General features: G+C 43.8%; 1 protein-coding gene across 2 annotated transcripts in view; it reads left to right on the top strand.

Annotated features, from left to right (window-relative positions):
* EPS15 (epidermal growth factor receptor pathway substrate 15) overlaps positions 1 to 22414 on the top strand; it is a 176766-nt gene that overhangs the window by 75769 nt on the left and 78583 nt on the right. The window contains exons 11-13 of one of the 2 annotated variants that reach the window (XM_068239065.1): positions 1123 to 1279; positions 3523 to 3582; positions 16271 to 16356. In XM_068239065.1, the coding sequence (XP_068095166.1) occupies positions 1123 to 1279; positions 3523 to 3582; positions 16271 to 16356 (303 nt within the window). The remainder of the gene's footprint in view (positions 1 to 1122; positions 1280 to 3522; positions 3583 to 16270; positions 16357 to 22414) is intronic. The other variant, XM_068239066.1, reaches the window with a different exon arrangement.

Here is a 22414-nt window from a genome sequence, read left to right as displayed (position 1 = left end):
CATACACATCACACACATCACACACATACACATCACACACATCACACACATCACACACATACACATCACACACATCACACACATCACACACATACACATCACACACATCACACACATACACATCACACACATCACACACATACACATCTCACACATCACACACATACACATCTCACACTACACATACACACATCACACATATCACACATTCACACATCACACATATCACACATTCACACATCACACATATCACACATTCACACATCACACATATCACACATTCACACATCACACATATCACACATTCACACATACACATCACACACATCACACACATCACACACATCACACATATCACACATTCACACATACACATCACACACATCACACACATCACACACATCACACACATCACACACATCACACACATCACACACATCACACACATCACACACATCACACACATCACACACATCACACACATCACACACATCACACACATCACACACATCACACACATATACACATACACATCACCCATACACACACATACACATCACCCATACACACACATACACATCACCCATACACACACATACACATCACCCATACACACACATACACATCACCCATACACACACATACACATCACCCATACACACACATACACATCACACGTGCACACACACACACTTTTTGGGGTCCCTCGCTCCTGGTCCCAATGTGCTCCAGTGTGCTGATGCCTGCTCTGAAAGATTTGCAGGTCACGCTAAGTTGCGCATGCATGGCACAGGCTATGGTTCTCTTTAATCACACATCGGAGGGAGAGTGCATTTTGCGCACACACAGCTCATGAAGACATACACTGTGCAAGTGAATGCTCCCAGCCAGGAGAGGGCAATGAAGGAGGTGCAGGGCTGATCATTTGCGATTCAACACAACATGACAATCTTTTGGAGGGGGCAGTGGAACACTGGGGCTATGCTTTAAAGATGGACTTTAGTACAACAGCAAAATGACATCTTCAAAATGTACTGCTCCTCTTCCCAGGGTGGGTTCATTTTGCCCTACTTCTTGTCAAACAAGTGACAGCTTCTGCCTTGTGTGTTTTGTTACGTGCAGGTCTCTTTGTGACACAAAGGACTGTGGGAAACTTTCCAAGGAGCAGTTTGCACTGGCCTTTCATTTCATCAATCAGAAGCTGGTGAAGGGGATCGATCCGCCACAGACTCTCACTGCTGAAATGATCCCTCCTTCGGAAAGGTCGACAGCAACTAAGGTAAGGCTGGTTCAAGGCTTGTGTATGTGTAATGCATATAGGTGCACTGGAACAGCAGTTCAAATGTAACTCTGGCTTTGGAATTACTGTGCGCAAGATGCAGGCTGTCATTGTAATGATTATGTCAGAAGACAATAATAGTTGGTTTGTGGTTGGCCTTTTTCTTCTTAAAGAGAACCCGAGGTGGGTTTGAAGAATATTATCTGCATACAGAGGCTGGATCTGCCTATACAGCCCAGCCTCTGTTGCTATCCCAAACCCCCCTAAGGCCCCCCTGCACTCTGCAATCCCTCATAAATCACAGCCGTGCTGCTGACAAACAGCTTGTCAGAGCTGGCTGTGTTTATCTCTACACTGTCAGTCTGCTGCTCTCTCTGCCTCCTGCAGAACTCAGGTCCCCGCCTGCATCCCTTCCCTCCCTGCTGATTGGAGGGAAGGGGCAGGGACTGGAGGTATGCAGGAGGTGGAGGAGCAGCTGAGACTGACACTACAGATGTAAACACAGCTTCACAGCACGGCTGTGATTTATGAGGGATTGCAGAGTGCAGGGGGGCCTTAGTGGCGTTTGGGATAGCAACAGAGGCTGGGCTGTATAGGCAGATCCAGCCTCTGTATGCAGTTAACATTCTCTAAACACACCTCAGGTTCTCTTTAAAGGAAGCATCCGCTTCCTCCAGCCCCTGGCAGCCGTCCTGTGCCTACGCCCCAGCTCCCGGTCCCCTCCAGTGCAGTTGCCGACCTTGCCAGGGCAGAGGATGGCTGCCAGGGGCTGGAGGAAGCCCCGGTTAAGTAAAACATTTTTTTCCCCTGATGCTTCCTTTAAGGCTTAGCCAACACAATAGCACAGCTTAAAGGAAACTTGTAGGGAAAAAGTGCCTAATTGGGTAGAGGGAAGCCTCTGGATAATCCAGAGGCTTCTCCCATCCCGCTTCTCCTGGCTGGTCCTCCGCTGGGTCCAGCTGAAAACCACAAGGCAACAAGTGCTTGTTGCCGGCTTGCGCATGCACAGTAGCACAGAACCGATCTGCTCTGTTTTCTCCGCTGAAGCCAGTGCAGATCAGAGTTGCAGGGTCACAGCCTGGCGGAGAGTGCCGATGCGTTCTGCGCTACTGCGCATGCGCGAGCCGTGAGGAACCAGAGGCTTCCTCTCCCAAAGTATCAGAATTGAGCGTATGCAGTCCTCACAGGTTTGCTGTAAGGTGCCCATACATTACTCAGTTTGCAGCATCAATATCAGGCCAGTTCAGTCAAAAAGATCGAATCTGGCAAAGATGGATGCCGCAATGTGTCCGTCTGATCAACCTTTTAATCGATTTCCACATAAAATCTATCTGGCGTTTATAAAGAACTTGCTTGAAAGGGCTCGGTTGGGTGCATGATTTCCTGTCGCCCCCCCCCCCCCCCCCCCATTTAAAATAACCCCTGGTCAGTGTCACAGGCTCCCCTGTCCTTGCACGTCTCCCCCTGCTTACTACGTCTTTCTCTATGGAAGTTTGCAGTGTATGGCTGGTAATAGACCCCTCTCTGAACAGATTTGATCAGAGTGGAATCTGTCAGATAATTACATTTTTGTACTCATCTGGCAATGTATGGCTACCTGTATTTAGAAACGGAACCAAAAGTTGTTTGATTGCCCAAAGCGGCCTATAACACACAGAACATTTATATTGCACTTTTCTCCTGGCGGACTCTGTTTGATTCTGCTTCTAAAGTCTGATTGGTTCCTCTGGACACAGGTCCAGTTTTGGTTTCATATCCTCCCGTCTTGATAAGCAGCCTTCTGTTTAGATGCATAAGGCCTGGTTCACACGGGTGTCAGCCGACGTGTTGGCAAAATGCTTTTTTGCAAGTGTGCTGAAAAGCATTTGAAATCTTCTGAAGCTTTTGGAGGCTTCCAGCGGTTTTCCTACCTGCAGGGGGACACCGAGACGCTTCAGTAAACATGCTGCTTACAGGGTCGGCTGAAATCAAGGAAACGCTAGGGTTCGAAATGCAGCATTTGCGCAAATGACCGTAAATTGAGGCAAGCTACAGTACCAACGCTGCCCAAGTCATTTCGTTTTGAAGATTGTGCAGCCAGTGGGAAACGACCCACAATCGCCCAAATGAACTGGTTACAAGTGATGCTGATATGTTTATAATAGGGGTACTTCCTACTCCAGAGTCCTATTGTTGATTGGAAACTTCTGTATCGATACTGTCCTTAAATAATGTTTCCCAATTTTTCCTACGATTGACGATAGAGACCAGGCCGTTCCCGGATGTGGAGTGTTCCTCACTCCTACTGCCCTGGGCCAGGCTGTGTAAGTGAACAGAGGGTTTGCATCCAATAACAGACTTACCGCCCCTCCTCTGTGTCAGTGTATTATGGCCTAACTGCAAGATGATTCGTTTAACCAGGTGTTCCGCTGAGGGAGGGGCTGCTGCTGTTATGTATACCGTATATTAACATCCACTGGCATGATCCTCCTCGTCTGTGATGAGCGTTTTTCCTTTTTGGTGGGCTGAGATAACCGATGTTGTGTGTTCTAAATAAACTTTTTTTTTTTTTTTCCTGGGTGTGATTTAAGATTGGAATTAAACTCTGTCCTAACATTCAATAAAAATGTGTTCTCCTACTTTTTATCACCTATTCAGTTACCATATTTGTTTTTGTGCACAAGTAATATTGTCTACAAATTCCCAAAGTACAGTATATCTGCTCTGAAAGCTGCTATTGTATTTTATTGCATAGCTGCTGCATGTGTGTGTATATATATATATATATATATATATATATATATATATATATATATATATATATATATATATATATATATATATATATATATATATATATATATATATATATATATATGTATATATTTATATATGTATTTATATATATATATATATATATATATATATATATATATATATATATATATATATATATATATATATATATATATATATATGTATATATATATGTATATATATATATATATATATATATATATATATATATATATATATATATATATATATATATATACCCCCATCCATACACACATATACACACATACATATACATATATCTCTAGTGATCACTTCTCAGCTGTTTCTGCTGCTTAGCTCAGTATAGCTCAGTTTGAGCACTTTACTAATGCTTACTAAATGTATCTGACAAGGGAATGTGAACAAAAGTGAATGTTGTCACCTCTTCGGATGTGGCCTGAAGCTGCCATCTGAAGCAAGGAGCTTTCCACTAAAGAACAATGTGCTGTGTTTAAAGGATACCCGAACTGAAATGTGACATAATGAGATAGACATGTGTATGTACAGTGCCTAGCACACAAATAACTATGCTGTGTTCCTTTTTTTCTTTCTCTGATAAGAAATTCCAACTATAAAACACTTTCCTAGCAGAAAATGGCCTCTGAGAGCAAGAAAGAGATAAAAAGGTAAATTTCTTATCAGTGAGTGTCACACTGTAGTCACTTCCTGTCTGAGTCAGGACTGAGTCAGCCACTTACATACCTGATATTTAACTCTTTCAGACAGAGAAAGGAAAAAAGGAACACAGCATAGTTATTTGTGTGCTAGGCACTGTACATACACATGTCTGTCTCATTATGTCACATTTCAGTTCGGGTATTCTCTAACTGAATGCTGCTACATTTTTTTGTTTTTGTGGTAGTAGGTTTAAAGATATAAATAATCATTTTAGAGCAAAGGAGAAATGCTGAGTTTCAAGAGATATGAGATTTGAAGAGCTGTTTTTTTTTTTTTTTTTAAATCTCTTCATGATGGTGCGTATCACTTGATATTTATGCTCATAAAAAGGAATGTTCTCAATTGAATACTGTAGCTGGAACACTTGAAACATTTCCCAGCAGAGAGACTTGGTCCATTTGTGCTATGCTGGGACCTAGCTAGTTATTGTCCTAGATATTTCAGTGATAGTAAAGAAATGTTGACTTTACCCTCTTTCTTATCTATTGGTATTGGCAATGGTTTTGGATTTTTTTCTGGCCCTTTGGCTGCCAACTGACATAGACAGACAATGGGCACCAATGCTCAACGAGCAGCACGGTGGTGTAGTGGTTGGCGCTCGCGCCTTGCAGCTCTGGATCCCCGGTTCAAACCCCAGACAGGTCAACATCTGCAAGGAGTTTGTATGTTCCCGTGTCTGCGTGGGTTTCCTCCAGGCACTCCAGTGTCCTCCCATACCCCCCCCCCCCCCAAAAAAAAATACATTTAAGTTAATTGGCTTCCCCTAAATTGGCCCTAGACTACGGTACATACAGTACACGATACATAGACATAGGACTATGGTAGGGACTAGAGTGTGAGCCCCTCAGTGGGACAGTTGGTGACAAGGCTATATTCTCTGTACAGCAGCCTTCCTGTAAAAGTTATTTACCTGCCCTGTCTTGTCTCATGAAGCCATCCCGAAGAGCCTGAATCGCCTGACTACCAGCGAATGGCCTCGCCTCCCCTCTCTACCTGGAGAAAAACGCCAAGATGTTTACTCCAGTTAACATCTTGGCTGTTTTTTTCATGGAGGTGGAACCACGCGCCTGAAGTCAGGTGATTTGGGCTATTCAACATTGCTTTGAGGGACATGGCATCGCAGGTAATTAACATACATCCTTTTAAAGAGACACTGAACAAAAAAAAATGATATTATGATTTGTATGTGTAGTACAGCTAAGAAATAAAGCCCCGTCTACATGGGGAGAGATTGTGGCGATCTGGCGGCTCGATTAGCCGCCGGATCGCCTCTTCCGCGTGCCCGCCGCGTCCCCGGGAATCAATACCCGCTCGATTCCGGCTCGTCGCCGCGCCGCTTATCTGCCGCTCGATTCCCTGCCATTGTCCCCTCTCGGGGAGCGAGCAGGGAATCGGCGGTGCTAAGATCTGTCCTGTCGGATCTTCTCAATCGAGCCGCATCAGCGGCTCGATTGATAAGGAGCATCGTGGCCGCATCTATGTGTGTAGATGCAGCTTTAAACATTAAGATCCGATACATCAGTCTAATTGTTTCCAGTACAGGAAGAGTTGAGAAACTCCAGTTGTTATCTCTATGCAAACAAGCCATTAAGCTCTCTAAGTTAGTCGTGGAGAGGGCGGTTATCTGACTTTTATTATCTCAACTGTAAGTGAACTGTTTACTTTTTCTCTGCTAGAGGAGAGGTCATTACTTCACAGACTGCTCTGAAAGTATCATTTTGAATGCAGAGTGTTGTGTAATCTGCACATATTCTAGAATGATGCAATGTTAGAAAAAACACTATATACCTGAAAATAAAAGTATGAGAATATTTTCTTTGCTGCTAATCTTCTAGTAATTATTCATAGTACACAACCAATTCATTATATCATATTTTTTTTTCGCTTCAGTGTCTCTTTAAAGGAAGGCTGCTAGATTCAAATTTTAGGCTGGATATCTTTAAAAGACCTCTGTTTTGAAAATCATAAAATTTAAAATCTATTATGTAAACATATACAATTAAGAGGTACATTTCTTCCAGAGTAAAATGAACCATAAATTACTTTTCTCCTATGTTGTTGTCACTTACAGTAAGTAGTAGAAATCTGACATTACCGACAGGTTTTGGACTAACCTATCTCCTCATGGGGGTTCACAGGGATTTCCTTATTTTCAAAAATGCACTTAGTGAATGGCTGTTGCTCCGTCTAACTTTCAAAAAAAGTGTACGGTGAGCAGGGAGGCTGGCCAGCATCTTTGTATAAATCTTTTTCAGGGAGTGTCTTTATAAAGCATAAAGGCTATGCTGAGAATCCCCTATGGAGAGATGGACTAGCCCAAAACCTGCCGGTAATGTCCGATTTCTACTACTTACTGTAAGTGACAGCAACATAGGAGAAAAGTAATTTATGGCTCATTTTACTCTGGAAGAAACGTACTACTTATTTGTATGTGTGTTAAATTTTACGATTTTCGCGACAGTTCCTCTTTAAGCCCTGTATGCAAATATGAGGATTGTCACCAGAATGGGCTCAGGACTCGATACCTTAGGCGACGTTGCAGGCCAAGGCTATATTGAGGCCTTGCTAGTTACCAGTCTTGTGACATTTTCTGTAGCTCTGTGGCGGGGGGGGGGGGGGGGTCTGATTGGGCGTGGTACAACAGAGCAGGCAGGGAAAGTGTGAACAACAATGTCCTTAGCCAGTGCCCAGGTGAGTCAAGATCGCACATGAGGGGAGATTCTCGATGGAGTTGGTTTTTACTGGTTTCCTTGGCCCCAGTTAAAAGGACACCACAACTGACAGGGAGAAGGAGGCGGCCATATTTATTTCCTTCTAAGCAATATCTGTTGCCTGGCTGTCCTGCTGAGCTTCTGCCTCTAATGGTGTTACCCACATAACCTGAACAAGCAGGCAGATCAGACATTTCTGACTGAAGTCTGACTGGATTAGTTGCATGCTTGTTTCTGGTGTGCGATTCAAACACTACTGCAGTCAAAAAGATCAGCAGGGCTGCCAGTCAACTGGTGGTGTTTAACCTCCTTGCCGGTTATCCCGAGCTCAGCTCGCTGTAACCTGCAGCGGAGGATTCCTCAGGCCCTGCTGGGCTGATTTGCATAATTCAGGGTGGGTAGCGCCGATTCGCCGCTATACCAACCCCCCCGCCCCCCCCCCCCCCCCCCCGAGACCCGTGCGCTGCCTGGCCAATCAGTGCCAGGCAGCGCTGAGGGGTGGATCGGGACTCCTTTTGACGTCACAACGTCAGTGACGTCATTACGCCCGTCGCCTTGGGAAAGGGGGAAGCCCTCATGGAAATCCCGTTCAGAACGGGATTTCCGGATGGGCATATGCGCCGGTGGCGATCGGCGCATACGGGGGGACGCTGCAGGGAGGGGGGGGGGAGCATGTAGCTAGCACTAGGCTAGCTACATGCTAAAAAAAAAAAATAATAATTCAAAAAACCACCCTCCCTGCCGTGCGCAGCACATTTTTTTTAGAACGGCAGGGAGGTTAAAAAGTAAAAAAAAAATATGGCAGCCTTCAAATCCCTCTCGGTTCCATCTAGTGTGTACAAGGCTGTAGTCCTGGCATAGCACAAAGGGACCACCTCTTTCTACAGGATAGATTTTAAGCATTCCAGCTACATTCTGTTGAGATTGCTATTAGTATTATTATTATTATTTTGTATCACCTGGTCCACCCTTCCTCCAACTTGCTATCCAGTTGCTCGGGTCAGTACCTTGTGCAGTGTTGGGTGTTTTGCATAGCTTCCTCTCCTTTCTACAGATGTGCCTATAATTCCTTGTACAGCAGTCACTGCCAAGGCCTGGCATCAGTGGGCAGGCTGTGTAATTCTTCATAATTGCTGACTGAGCACGTTAAGTAGGTCAGTTATTTGGCTAAAAAAGAAATCCGCTGCCTGTATGTGCAGCACAAAGCAGCGGCCGTTGTATGGGGTTTGTCATGGTTTCCAGTTCTTGAAATGTTTACGGAAAAAAAAAATCCTTGCTAGGAGTAGGACGGGTAGGGAACTTATGGCTCAGGAGCTAGATGAGGCTTTTTTGATGGCATCTGGCTCACAGTTAGGGGTTTATTCACAAAGCTACACAGCTCAAGCAGTGCAGCTTAGTGTGACAGCACAAGTCAAATTTCAAAGTAGGCACACTACTGCTGTAGAGTGCACTACTAACTTGTGCTACCCCAAAAACTAATGGCTGCTTCAATTGTCCCACTCTGGACCCTGTCAGGGCCAGTGACTTTGTAGAATGAGGTCCCCGCCCTTTGGCCCAATAGGCTGTCTGTCACTTGACTAGCAGCCTATTGAGCCAAAGTGCGGGGATGTCCTCCTACAAAGTGAGTCAACCCCCAAGTCCGCTAGTTAATTGTACAAGCTGTTAGTCTGTATTTCTCCTGTCAGGCCAACATCAGAAATTGCTGATGTTGCTTAAACCCAAGAGAAGCTGAAGAAGTGTATGACACTTCTGCTGCCCGGTGGATCAACTGTATACACATCGCCATGGCAACAGCGACGTGAGCCCTCTGCTGCGCGTGCACACTGAGCCAGTTTGAAACATCTTTTGGAGTAGGAGGGTAGATACAATTATCTCTCATTGGTTTATTTTCAGTTCAGGTTTACTTTTAAAGTTTGGTAAAGCTGTCGACCAAATGAATCCAGAGTGTGTTCTGATTTTCTTCTGGGAAGTTCTCCCTGATTCTGACTGCAATGGATGTGTTTGTCATAAGCTGCATCTTTTCCTGCACTAACCAAATGTCCCGCTTTGCTTTCTTTGCTCCTTCTAGCTTGCTGGACTGTTTATTTCCACCTGCCTCAATCTGCTTTCAGCCTCGCTCTAATATTTCCTAACTTTCGCCTCTTCTGGCCTTGCAAGGTTAGACTATCTCTTATACTGTTCTGTCTGACCTGTGTCCAGATGTCTGTCAGATGAATGTAACCTCTAGGCCACACCCACTAGGAGGAGCTGGGAACACGGATGCAGACTGCTTGCATCTCATTATCAGAAATAGGAGAAACCTGTGGCTGGATTAGGCGAGTGGTCTCAGTAACTTCCAGGCCACACCCGCTGGGAGGAGCTGGGAACACAGATGCAGACTGCTTGCATCTCATTCTCAGAAATAGGAGAAACCTGTGGCTGGATTAGGCGAGTGGTCTCAGTAACTTCCAGGCCACACCCGCTGGGAGGAGCTGGGAACACAGATGCAGACTGCTTGCATCTCATTCTCAGAAATAGGAGAAACCTGTGGCTGGATTAGGCGAGTGGTCTCAGTAACTTCCAGGCCACACCCACTGGTAGGAGCTGGGAACACAGATGCAGACTGCTTGCATCTTAGCCTCAGAAATAGGAGAAACCTGTAGCTGGATTAGCAGAGTGGTCTCCAGTAACTACCAGGCCACACCCACTGGTAGGAGCTGGGAACACAGATGCAGACTGCTTGCATCTTAGCCTCAGAAATAGGAGAAACCTGTAGCTGGATTAGCAGAGTGGTCTCCAGTAACTACCAGGCCAGACCCACTGGCCAGGCAGGCGGCGGTGCTAGGCCGATTTGCAATGTTTTCATGGGGAAATCTATCGTAAAATGATCTGTGGTGTGTGGGCAGACATCCCTCTCTGATCATGGTCGATCTGCCCATACATCAACTGATATATGGCAACCTTTACAATGAAAGCATTTAGCATTAATTTCATATTAATATCCATTGCATTCTTCTAGAGCAGTGATGGCTAACCTTGGCACTCCAGCTGTGGTGGAACTACAAGTGCAATAAAGCATTGCAATACTCTGACAGCTCTAAGCAAAACTCTGGGATTCAGAGGCATGATGGGATTTGTAGTTTTATCACAGCTGGAGTGCCAAGGTTAGCAATCACTGGGGGACATTTATCAAGAGTGTCTGAGACAAAATATTAGTAGGTTTTTAGAAATCCATGCAGAACTGTCTCAGGCATCTTAAGAAATCACTAGATAGTGCAGATTCCTTCTAAAACTGTAAGGAATAGAAGGAGCTAAGAAGGTGTCTCAGACAGTGCAGTGTGTGAGGGACATTGCTGTTGCTGAGGTAACCAACACACCTGCTGTATTGATACCAGCAGGCTCCAAGAAGGAATTCAGCAGGGGGAGGAGCCCATCACAAATCATGTATAGCCTGCACTCTGCAATCATGTCTAGCCTGCAGTTCTACATCTGTAGAACTGCTATCAAGCACTTCTTAATCTGTGCCAGTTTAGGAATGGATTTACACTTTTCTGAACTGTAGTGCAGCTCTAGAAATTCATGCTAAATTGCCACTATTACCAAGGATTTAAGAAGGTTCTTATTATCATGCAGAACTGTTCTCCCTGCTGGTTAGAACAGATTAAGAAAAAAACATTAATGCGTTGAGAAATCTCCCCCACTGTTCTAGAGGTTGGTTCAGGGCACAGATAGGATTCCCTTGGTCTATGGGGCCTATGTGAGCCTAAGGCCTCTTTCACAGTGGGACATTAAAGTCGCACGTTATAAAAAAATTATAATGCAGACTATCGCACAGCAATACAAAGTCTGTGCGACATTCACAGTGCACACGTTGTGTTGTGTGTAACGTGTAGCAATATTTAGAAAGTGCTGCATGCTGTGCGTTTAGCAATACATTTGCTGCAATGTGTGTGTTGCACATGCTCAGTAATTTTTTTTTAAATGTACCGCATGCGCCGTTTTCGTTCCATCAGTATGCAACGAAAACAGCGCACCAAGAGACACAACGCAGTGCAAAATAACGTCCAATTTTATAACCTACATGCGCTGCGTTAGGGGCACGTTGTGCGACTTTAACGTAGCATGAAACGCAACGTCCCACTGTGAAAGAGGCCTAAAGGTAGCCACACAGGAGCCAGTTAAAAAAAATTGACCGTGTGATTTTTTTTTTTTTTTTTTGTGTGTGTGTTTCAATCAATCAGAAAAATTGATTGCAATCCTTGAATTGAAAAGAAATGTAAAAAATTGTATGGTGTGTGGCCACCTTAAGAATCCTATGTCCCCAGAGTAACTGCTGCATGTTGAACTCTGTGTGTGATTAATGCTTTTTTTTCTCTACCTAAATTGAAAGCACGCTTGTGAATGTATATGTGAGTTGTATCACTGGATGGCTGCTGTTTTCATGTCTTGCACATTTATAACTTATGGCTTTTGAGAAAATGCTTTATAATGTGTGCTATGATCTGACCCCAGCATGCAAACATAAGAGGTCTCCAAAGTCAATAGGAGATTGTATATTCACAACACATAACAAGATTTCATTATATGCTTATTGACACAATTCAAGTTCATGTAACCAAGGAAAATATTCAGAGAAAAATGATATACAGAATGTACGCTGGTTTTATAAGGCTGGGTTCACACATAACAAGGTGTCCAGTCCTGTCAGTTTTTGACATTTGGCATCCGTTTTGTATGTGTTTCTATAAATCCTGTACATTTCTGGGCCTTGTCTGTTTTGTATTTGTTTCTATGACTGTTCGCACATAAAAGGTATACATTGCTGGTCAGTCAGGTAAAACTGATGCTAAACTTACAGGATCGAACCGGAAATGAAAGTTCCATCAGGTTTGGTCAGGCCTCTTTCACATTAACAACGTGTGCAGGAGCAGTTTCCTGCACGCTTTGAATAGGCTGCGGCGTGTCGTCGGGAATTTGCGGTGCGTCGCTGAGTAGCGGCGGTAGTAATCAATTAACCCGACGGAGAAACGCCGATTCTCAACGATAAAATGCTCCCGGGTGCGTCGTACCGTAACACATCGAAACGCAGCGTCTATGGACTTTTATTTTACCTTGGTGAACGCAAAGTTTGGACTTTGCGTAGAAACACTGAAAAAGGGCTGTAGTGTGAAAGAGCCCTTAATGTTATGTTTGTGCCTATTTGCGTTGCAAAACGTAATATTTTTGCTGCATTAGTTTTGAAGTTACAGTAATGGCAATTTTTTATTTTAGACCAGGATGTCCCCAGCCCCTATTTTTTTTATTTATTTATTTTTTCATAGTTTTTATAAAGGTCCAAAGTTCTCCCAGCCATGCATTGTAGGGAACATTTGGTCATAGTGATTGCTGTTGTGCAATTCTGTCTCGTGGGCTTCCAGTCCTTGTGCAATGTCCCAGCAGAGGCTGGCCAGTGGTCATATCCGGATGGTTCTGTTATTGTAATGTATGTTCTGGGAGAGCACTTTGTTATTGTTACTTTTACTCAGATTGTAAGCCAGCTGGATTTTTGGCCCTCTTTCCCTCCTGCTCATGATTTTATGATTGAGTCTATTGCATGATGTCATCTCTGGCCCGTATTTATTATGCAGCATTGTGGCATTTGATGATACATTACAATTATATCGAACAATTTATCTTTTCTTTTTTTCACATTTGTCTTTGTTTTGTTCCCCCCCCCCCCCCCTTTTTAATGTGTACTATGGTCTATATATTAACATGTGACTGTATTTGTTTACAATATCCTTCCAGTGATAGTAGTTTGAGGTTGCAGATTGTTTGACAGATGCTCCCTCTAGTGGTCGGATTTGGCGGTGCACCCAGGCCAACAATGCGTCAAAATTTTAGGCAAATATGCAATTTTCTCTTGAGTTTTCTCCTTGGTGATGCAGTATTTTCACACCTTGTCTATAAAATGGATTTCAGCCCTTTAATATCATTGTCAGACCTTTTGGTGCCCATACACGGTATCAAAAAAATAAAATTTTCTCGTTTAATAGACCAAAATGATTGAAGCAAATGAAAGTTGAAAATAATCTTTGTCGATCTAGAAAAACGAATGATTATACCGGTTTTTTTTTCGATACAAATCTGATCAGGCATGTTGGAAAAATCTTTATTATATAATCAAATTAAATTATTTAATCGGAAAAAAATGAAAATATTGTACTTTGGTCTGACATTGGATTTTTCCCCTCCAGCTCTGATGACAGACATAATCCAACAAGGAGCATAATGGCTGCCAATAGTGGTGCCATGGTTGGAAATAATCCAACACGGCGTCAGCCCCGCCCCCTTCAGATTGACGTGTCGGATGCTTTGATTGCCCCCAGCCTGCCCCACCCTGAACCATGTAATGTAAATACAGTGGAACCTTGGTTAGCAAGCATAATTCGCTCCGGAAACAGGCTTGTAATCCAAAGCACTCTTTTATATCAAAGCGAATTTCCCCATAAGAACCAATCCAAAAACCATTGTAGTAATATATATATTAAATACAAATGTAAACAAGACTTTCGTTATAACTAACAGAGCCATTGCCATATGTTGGCTCACCCCAACCTTTGTGTGGCTTTAACAAGGAACTCATCCAATAACAGTTACCTTTGAGGATTACATGGAAATGTGGCTTTGCACAGTGTCTACAATCAATTAAAGAGACACTGAAGCGAAAAAAAATGATATTATGATTTGTATGTGTAGCACAGCTAAGAAATAAAACATTAAGTTCAGATACATCAGTCTAATTGTTTCCAGTACAGGAAGAGTTGAGAAACTCCAGTTGTTATCTCTATGCAAACAAGCCATTAAGCTCTCCGACTAAGTTAGTCGTGGAGAGGGCTGTTATCTGACTTTTATTATCTCAACTGTTCCTGGACTATTTACTTTTCCTCTGCTAGAGGAGAGGTCATTACTTCACAGACTGCTCTGAAAGAATCATTTTGATTGCCGAGTGTTGTGTAATCTGCACATATTATAGAATGACAATGTTAGAAAAAACACTATATACCTGAAAATAAAAGTATGAGAATATTTTCTTTGCTGCTAATCTAGTAATTATTCATAGTACACAACCAATTCACTATATCATATTTTTTTTCTCGCTTCAGTGTCTCTTTAAGTACAATCCTGCAGTGTCACAGAGAGAACTATCGGCTCAGTTGTGATGACGTGATGCATAGATACTTTTTTCGCTTGTATATCAAGTCAAAATTTAATAAAATGTTTTTTGCTTGTATAGCAAAGCGCTCTTAGAGACATTGATGTCTCTTTTTTTTTTTTTTTACCTTATTTTGTTATCCAGTCTTCTTCGCAGGGCAGCCATCAGGGGGGTACAAGAGGGACAGTAGTATGGGGCCCAGGAAGGGTCTGGGGCCCAAACAGTGGAAGTGCCACTCGAGCCTCTGCTGGCAATTCTACTGTGGCATAACAGGAGTTGTGTGGTCATCTCCCTCTTCCCTGCTGCGTGATTGGTGAACACGCATCAATGCAGGAGGGAGGGTGTTATGGGCGACAAGCAAGTTGCTTTGACCCTACCCCACATACCGTGGCTCTGCCCCCGCACAATATACCTATCAGATTGTTATTTGGAGTGAGGGGGGCCCTGTAGGTCTGCCAAGTATGGGGCCCAGAAATTTCTGATGGCAGCCCTGCCTTTTCGGCATTAAATGCTAATCTGATTCTCCACATCACCGCGGCAGAACTAGTGATTTATGGCCCAGAAATAGCCCTGCAAAGTTCCAGGGCTCGCAGATTTTGCTTCCTGGTAGAGGCAGAGCTGTGCGCAGTAGCTCTGCCTCCTCTCCAGTCAATCTCCGCCTCTCCACGCCCTCTGTTTTCTTTCACTAAGAGGGGCGGGGAGAGATGAAGATTGACTGGAGAGGAGGCAGAGCTACTGCTCACAACTCTGCCTCTACCAGGAAGCAAAATCTGTGAGCCCCGGAACTTTGCAGGGCTATTTCTGGGCCTTAAATCTCTAGTTCTATCGCGGGGATGCCGTGAATCAGGTTAGAATTTAATGCTGAAGAAAATAAGGTTAAAAAAAAAAACTTCAGTGTCTTTTAAAAGCAAGTTACTCTCCAAGGTTCTACTGTAATATGTGGGCCCCTTAATGCCCAAATCGCCGCGGGATCTATTCCAGCACAGCCTCAGGCTAACCGGATCAAAGATTCAGGCAGGTCTTCAGTACTCTTTGGGCAGCCTTCAGAGCTACTCAGGCATGTGACGAGTGCCAAAAGCTGCCCGAGGTGGACTGAAGAGCTATTTGGCTTAGCAGGGGATGGACTGAGAAGGCTCAATGGTATCCAGAGCCCTTCCCTCTACTTGGGTATATATCTAGCCTGAAGTGCATTTCCTCACTACAGGTTCACTTTAAACCATTACCTCACTTTCTTAAACTCTAATTTGTTTTTTTTTCTCTGGAATTGACTATCAGCAAAAAAGACACTTTGCAGCATATAATGTTTCCAGGGGACTTTTCCTACAAAATGTCAAATGAGCTGCGTATTGCAAAGGCTTATTTATAGAGATTGCAGCTAGTAGCAATGGAAGCATATAGATATCAGTGATCGTTATGCTGAGCCTTGGTGAAACACTGATAGGCCCGCCCACCTGAAAGAGGTCCAGAAACCATGCCTGCAATAGGCAATGTTTAATTATCACCATTTTGCAAGGTAGGACTTCAAACATTGCTGTGATTTTGTTGTGTGCTGGGTGACCTTTTATCTGAGTTCTGTTTCAGTAATGTAATCTATTGCCTATTTTTCCTTAGACACCATCTGCTCCCAGCCCTGTTGCCGATTTTTCTGCCATTAAAGAGCTGGACTCCTTAAGCAATGAAATAGTTGAACTACAGAGGTGGGTGCAAGTTGTGGATGTAAAATGTATACAATATAGATATTGTCACCTACATCTGGATTGTGTTGCAAAGCTGTTTTTTGCTTAATGGGACTGTGTAATGTTTTTACTCCCTGTTTATGTTCTGTTTCACTAGATAGCGTACCTAAGCTTTTTTTTTAACTAATAACGGACTGCGCTAATTGAAATCTATGCCTTGTTTTGATGGCTGCCAGGGCGTACATTCCAATTCATCGCCGCTGCGCGTCGCTCTTGCCGATCTTACTGCTGAATCCCCGCTGTCTCCCGTCGCAGCTCACCCACACACGTAAGCAGCTCCCATTGGCTTACATTGATAGGCAGCGTCGGGAGCCAATGAAAGTGGCTCCTGGCCGTCTCACAGGAACTCAGCCGTCATAGAGACGGCAGAGGGGGTGGCGCAGGTTCCCGACGTGCGGCGGGATTCCGCCATTTCTGTACCAGTAGTCTCTGGACCTAAAAGGGACGGCTGGTACTTAAAGAGAATCTGTACTCTAAAATTCTTATAATTAAAAGCATACCATTCTATTCATTATGTTCTCCTGGGCCCCTCTTTGCTGTTTCTGCCACTTCCTGCTGCAATCCTGGCTTGTAATTGCCAGTTTTAGGCAGTGTTTACAAATAAAAAACATGGCTGCTAACCAGCATGTGATAGGCTGAGAGAAGCTCAGTCTGACTCATACAGAGCCTGGAGGAGGTGTGGACTGGGTGTGTAGAACTTCTACCTATCACAGCAGAGCAGCACCATCCTGCCTGAGCCCGACAGAGCTGACAGAAGAGAGAAGATTAGATCATATAACAGAGATAATGCAGCCACTGTGCAACTAGGAAAGGCTGCAGTAAGACAGACCACATTAGAACAGGTATAGGAACTTATAGAATAGAAGAGATATGCCTGAAAATTTTGTTAGTCTCGTTTAAGTGGTTAAAGTCTACCTTTTGGTCATTTACACTAAATTAGTTGCTGTCAGTTATGACTGAACGGACAACTGATGTGCAAGGTGATGTCCATGTTTCCCTATGGCTCGATTCATTTTCTACGTGTTTCAGCTGAAAGCCTTTTCACGATGCTCTGCTGTAGAAGGTTAAAACGCATCAGTTTTTCAGCGAATAGTGTAAAAGAGGCCTAAGCGAAAAAGTGGGTACTTACCTCAGTGGCAGGAAGCCTCTTAATAATCCAGCATCTCTTCCTGTCTCCCTCCACTCTGTTCTTGCTCTGTGGCTCTCCGAAGCTTCTTGGCAAAGGCCTGTTGAAGAAGCACAGATGCACTGCGCAGGCAATAGCTTGCACCTGTGCAGTGTCATGGAGCCAAAAGGCTTTGAATTTTTCCACAGAGTACATGCGGCGGCTCCGCGCTGCTGTGTAAGTGTGAGTCATACTTCATCTGTGCAGTACGGCTGCGCTTGTTAAAGTACAGGATCACAGCTGGGAGCTTTCAGAGGGTCCCAGCAAGAAACGGTGGTCAACAGGGACTTCGTTCTACTGAGGCAAGTATGTAACTTTACTCCCCAGTTGCAGTGGCCATTAGTCTCTGAGACTAGCCACCCACACTACCCGCGGTGTGATGAGATTTGGAGGAAGTGGTTACAACGATGCAGAGGCGACTTGACGTGAGTTGCAGAGCAGTACTGCATGGCAGGCATTTGCATTGCAGAGGGACCAACCAGCACCTGCACAGCAGACCTGGAGCTCTGAGCGGGGGAGGGTTATTTCACGCATGCTCGGGCGGTGGTTGTAAGTATTGCTACCCACATTTTGGGAGTAGAATTCTTTATCTGGTAAAATCACCAACTTGTACAGCAACATCCCACCATTGGGCTTGTTAAAGGGAACCAAGCACCACTTTTTTCCCCCTGGTTTCTAAAAATTTATAGGAGCGGCCATGCCCCTCCGCTTCTAAATACCAATTTTTTTTATATAGAGGAATGTGTGAAGATAGCATCTGTGGCTTCTATAAACTCTTTGAAGTACAATGTCTAATATACCTGCTCCCCTACAGATGAAAGCTTTTTGTTTGCTCTCTGCTAATGTGTACACTAAATAACTACATCAGTCCTTTTCTGTCTGACATTTCTGTGGTTGAGCAGGCCTTGGAGGTAGGGTAATACCCTCTGCTAAAGTTTTACATGCAAAAAAAGAGGTAAAATGTAAGGTTTTTTTTAAATTAACGATCCACATTGTTGGCATGCATATTAAATGTGCAAACATAAACAAATAAGTGTTTTTTTTTCCAGAGTAAAATGAGCCATAAATTACTTTTCTCCTATGTTACTGTCACTTACAGTAGGTAGTAGAAATCTGACAGAAGCGACAGGTTTTGGACTAGTCCATCTCTTCATGGGGGGGGGGGGGGGGGATTCTCAGGGATTTTTTTATTTTCAAAAGCACTTAGTGAATGGCAGTTGCTCTGTCCAACTGCCCAAAAACTGTGCAGCGAGCAGGGAAGCTGACCAGAATCATTGTATAAATCCTTTTCAGGGAATGTCTTTATAAAGAATAAAAGCCTTGCTGAGAATCCCCTACGAAGAGATGAACTAGTTCGAAAACTGTCACTTCTGTCAGATTTCTACTACCTACTGTAAGTGACAGCAACATAGGAGAAAAGTAATTTATTGCTCATTTTACTCTGAAAAAAATGTGCTTGTTTGTCTGTTTGCAAATATTTTACATTTTACAATCTTTCGCCATAGTTCCACTTTAACCACCCAGAGTTCTACTGAGGTTGAATTGTGGTTTTAAAAGCGTTGTGCTTTTTTTATTTTTAAATAAAGAACTGCAATGTGTGGTGTTTGTATGTTTGCCTGGAGATCAGCTGTGGTTGTGCGGTTGATTAGATCTTAATCGGTGATATCTAGGACAGGAAGCAGCAATTTGTGGCTTTTGGCGCCCCAGTCAGAAGGTCTCTCTATTAGTAGACTCCTCATCATCTGAAGTCAGTGAATCTCGAGTTCCTCCAGCGGTGGAGCTGCAGCTGATTGCTTCATGAGGCAGCTTGTGGTGTGATAATGAGCCCAGCTTGTTGACTGAAGCTGTGATTTCAGCAGAGGAGGCGGTTAGGCCATTCTAGGTGCAGAGTGACTTAATGGAGCAGCTCCCTAGTTACGGAGTCTCTGAGGAATTTCTCAGGTAACAAGTACAGAAGGACGTGTCTAGAAAGTGCATAGCTTGCCTTGTTAAAAATAAAAACGAAACAAAAAAATTCTGAGTCCCTTGAAGAAAACTCCTCTGAAACAATATTCTGGCCCTTAGATGCTGTTCGTCATTTTTATGTTTTATTGCACAGTGCTGCCTAACTTTACTGAAGAGGGCAAATTTACCATTTTATAGTGATAGTATTTGTACTTCTATTGCTCCCTTGTTGGTATTTATAATTGAGTGAATTTAAAAAGAAACACTGAAGCGAAAACATTTTTTTTATAACGAATTGGTTGTGTAGTACGAATAATTACTAGAATATTAGAAGCAAAGAAAATATTCTCATATTTTTGTTATATAGTGTTTTTTATTTTTTTTATAACAATGCATCATACTCTACACACTACTTAGCATTCTAAATGATTTTTACAGAGCAGGCTGTGAACTTCTGACCTGTCCTGTGCAGAAGAAAAAAACAATATAGTGACTGACAGTTGAGATAACAACCTTCAGAAGACAGAGGTCTCTGCAGACTTGTGGAGCTCAATGGCTTATTTGCATAAATAACTGGAGTTTAACTCTTCCTGTACTGGAAACAATATTGGACTCATGGCTTTGCTCCTAATGTTTTATTTCCTAGCTGTACTACACATACAAATCATTCTATCATAATTTTTTTTTTTTTTTTTTGCTTCAGTGTCTCTTTAAAGCGAAACTGTAACCATGCATTGAACTTCATCCCAATCAGTAGCTGTGTGCGCAGTATGCCCTTCCCTCTTCGCTTCTGGTCGGCGCATAGTTACAGGCGCAGAAGCACGCTGACACCTCCGTCTCCTCTGTGCTGCATGTGCGTTCCACTAAAGCAAGCGTCACATGCTAAGTGGAGTCGTGCTGGATGGTAGCATTTATAATAATAATAATAATCCGAACATTTGTATAGCGCTTTTCTCCTGTCGGACTCAAAGCGCTCAAGAGCTGCAGCCACTGAGACGCGCTCAGGAGGCCACCCTGCAGTGTTAGGGAGTCTTGCCTTGAACTCCTTACTGAATAGGTACTTGACCTAGCCAGGATTCGAACCCTGGTCTCCCATGTCAAAGGCGGAACCCTTAACCAGTACACTATCCAGCCACTACTAGCATTTGGAATGAGTTCAGAGGGGGGGCATTTTGCACAGGGGATTTACTTTCAATAGCGGGCACTCTTCTTTTTTTTTTTTTTTTTTTTTTTTTTTTTTTTCCCAGTAGCAATGGCTAAACAATATATTATTGGGCATGTTTAGTTTTACATTGTTTAGCCATTGCTGCTGAAAAAAAGGGCCTGATATTGAAACCAAATCCCCCGTGCAAAATCATGCTCCCCTCTAAACTCACTCCAAGTGCTAGCATCCAGCGCGACTCCACCTAGCATGTGACTCTTGCTTTAGTGGAGTGCACACGCAGCACAGGGGAGGCGGGGGGGGGGGGGGTGGTTGGTGGGTCAGTGTGTTTCTGAGCCCGTAACTATGCGCCGGACAGAAGCAAAGAGGCAAGGACATACTGCGCACACGGGGCGCAATATGTCCGGCGCAGAGGTCAGCAAAGTCGCCGGGACACCGGCACATGTACTGCAAGAACGGCGGCAGACGTAGGGTACCAAGAGGAGCAGCCAGTATGTACTTTTTACCCCCTATCCACTGCATCTACCATTTTTACCGAAGCCTTTGGGCTGTGTCATCCTTTAAAGCGATATTGTCGCCATAAAAATCAAATTTCAACAACTGGTCTAAGTGTATTAAGTGATAAAGATGCTAATCCTGCATTCAAAACTTGCAAAACTTTTCTGCTTTTATGGTTTGGAGTTATCACATACTTTAGGAGCACTGGCCCTAGTGCCAAAGAGTTGAATGCTGGGAGTTCTTTTTATCTATAATATATATTCCTCCTCTTCCATTTATTTCACTGCCTAGCTCCTTATCAGACACACCCTCTGATCACTTGTGTTTGCAAACAAGGCTGAGGTGACTCAGTGATTGGATGTGTAAATAAGTCAGTGCAGTTCCTACTATACACCTCAGTGGGAGTGTCTGAAGACTCTGGGAGGAGGGCAGCTAATGAATACACAATGAGCAAGAGAAGGGAGGGGGGAAAAGAAGAGTCAGGGAGGATATGATGTCAGCATTAGCTTGGCAAGATGGCCACTGCCTAGAATAGGATTTTCTGCTTTTCCTTTGTAAAATTCACAGGAATCATTACGGGGACAGCACAATACATCTGTTATGTAAGTAGAGGTAGTATTTATCTACTTATATATGTGTTTTTTTATTTCTAGGTTAGCATGGGTGTCACTTGTTCTTTAAAGGACAACTGACCTGAGAGGAATATGGAAGCTGTCATATTTATTTCCTTTTAAAGGGGTTCTCTGAGAGGGGGGGAGGGGGTGTTTGAAAATAAAATCTGACACTTACCTGGGGTTTCTACCAGCCCCCTGTAGCTGTCATGTCCTGCACAGTCGTCCTCCGATCACCCGTTCCCCGCCGCCGGTACCGTGTAATTATTCGTCTAACAAGACGAAAACTGCTCGCTCCTGTTCGCGTCATCGGGAGCTTACTGCGCAGGCGCAGTAAGCTTCCGATGTCGCACGCCAGAGTGAGCACACAGGCAGCCACGCAGCCGCTGTCAGATGGGATGCCGCGTTAGACCGGGGCCGGCGGCGGAGAACGGCGGATCGTTGGAGGACCGGCGTGGGACATAACTGCTACAGTGTGCCGGTAGACTTCCCACAACCCCCCCCTGAGAACCCCTTTAAAAAAAATACCACATGCCTGGCATCCTGCTGATCTTTCAAGCATCGGTAGTGTCTGAATCTAACACCTGAAACGATCATGTGGCGAATTAAGTTAAACATCTGATCTGCATGTTTTTTCAG

Source organism: Hyperolius riggenbachi, chromosome 6, assembly GCF_040937935.1.
Source record: "Hyperolius riggenbachi isolate aHypRig1 chromosome 6, aHypRig1.pri, whole genome shotgun sequence".
Lineage (NCBI taxonomy): Eukaryota > Metazoa > Chordata > Amphibia > Anura > Hyperoliidae > Hyperolius > Hyperolius riggenbachi.
The sequence above is the reverse complement of the archived record's forward strand: the minus strand, read 5'-3'. Positions and strand labels throughout refer to the sequence as shown.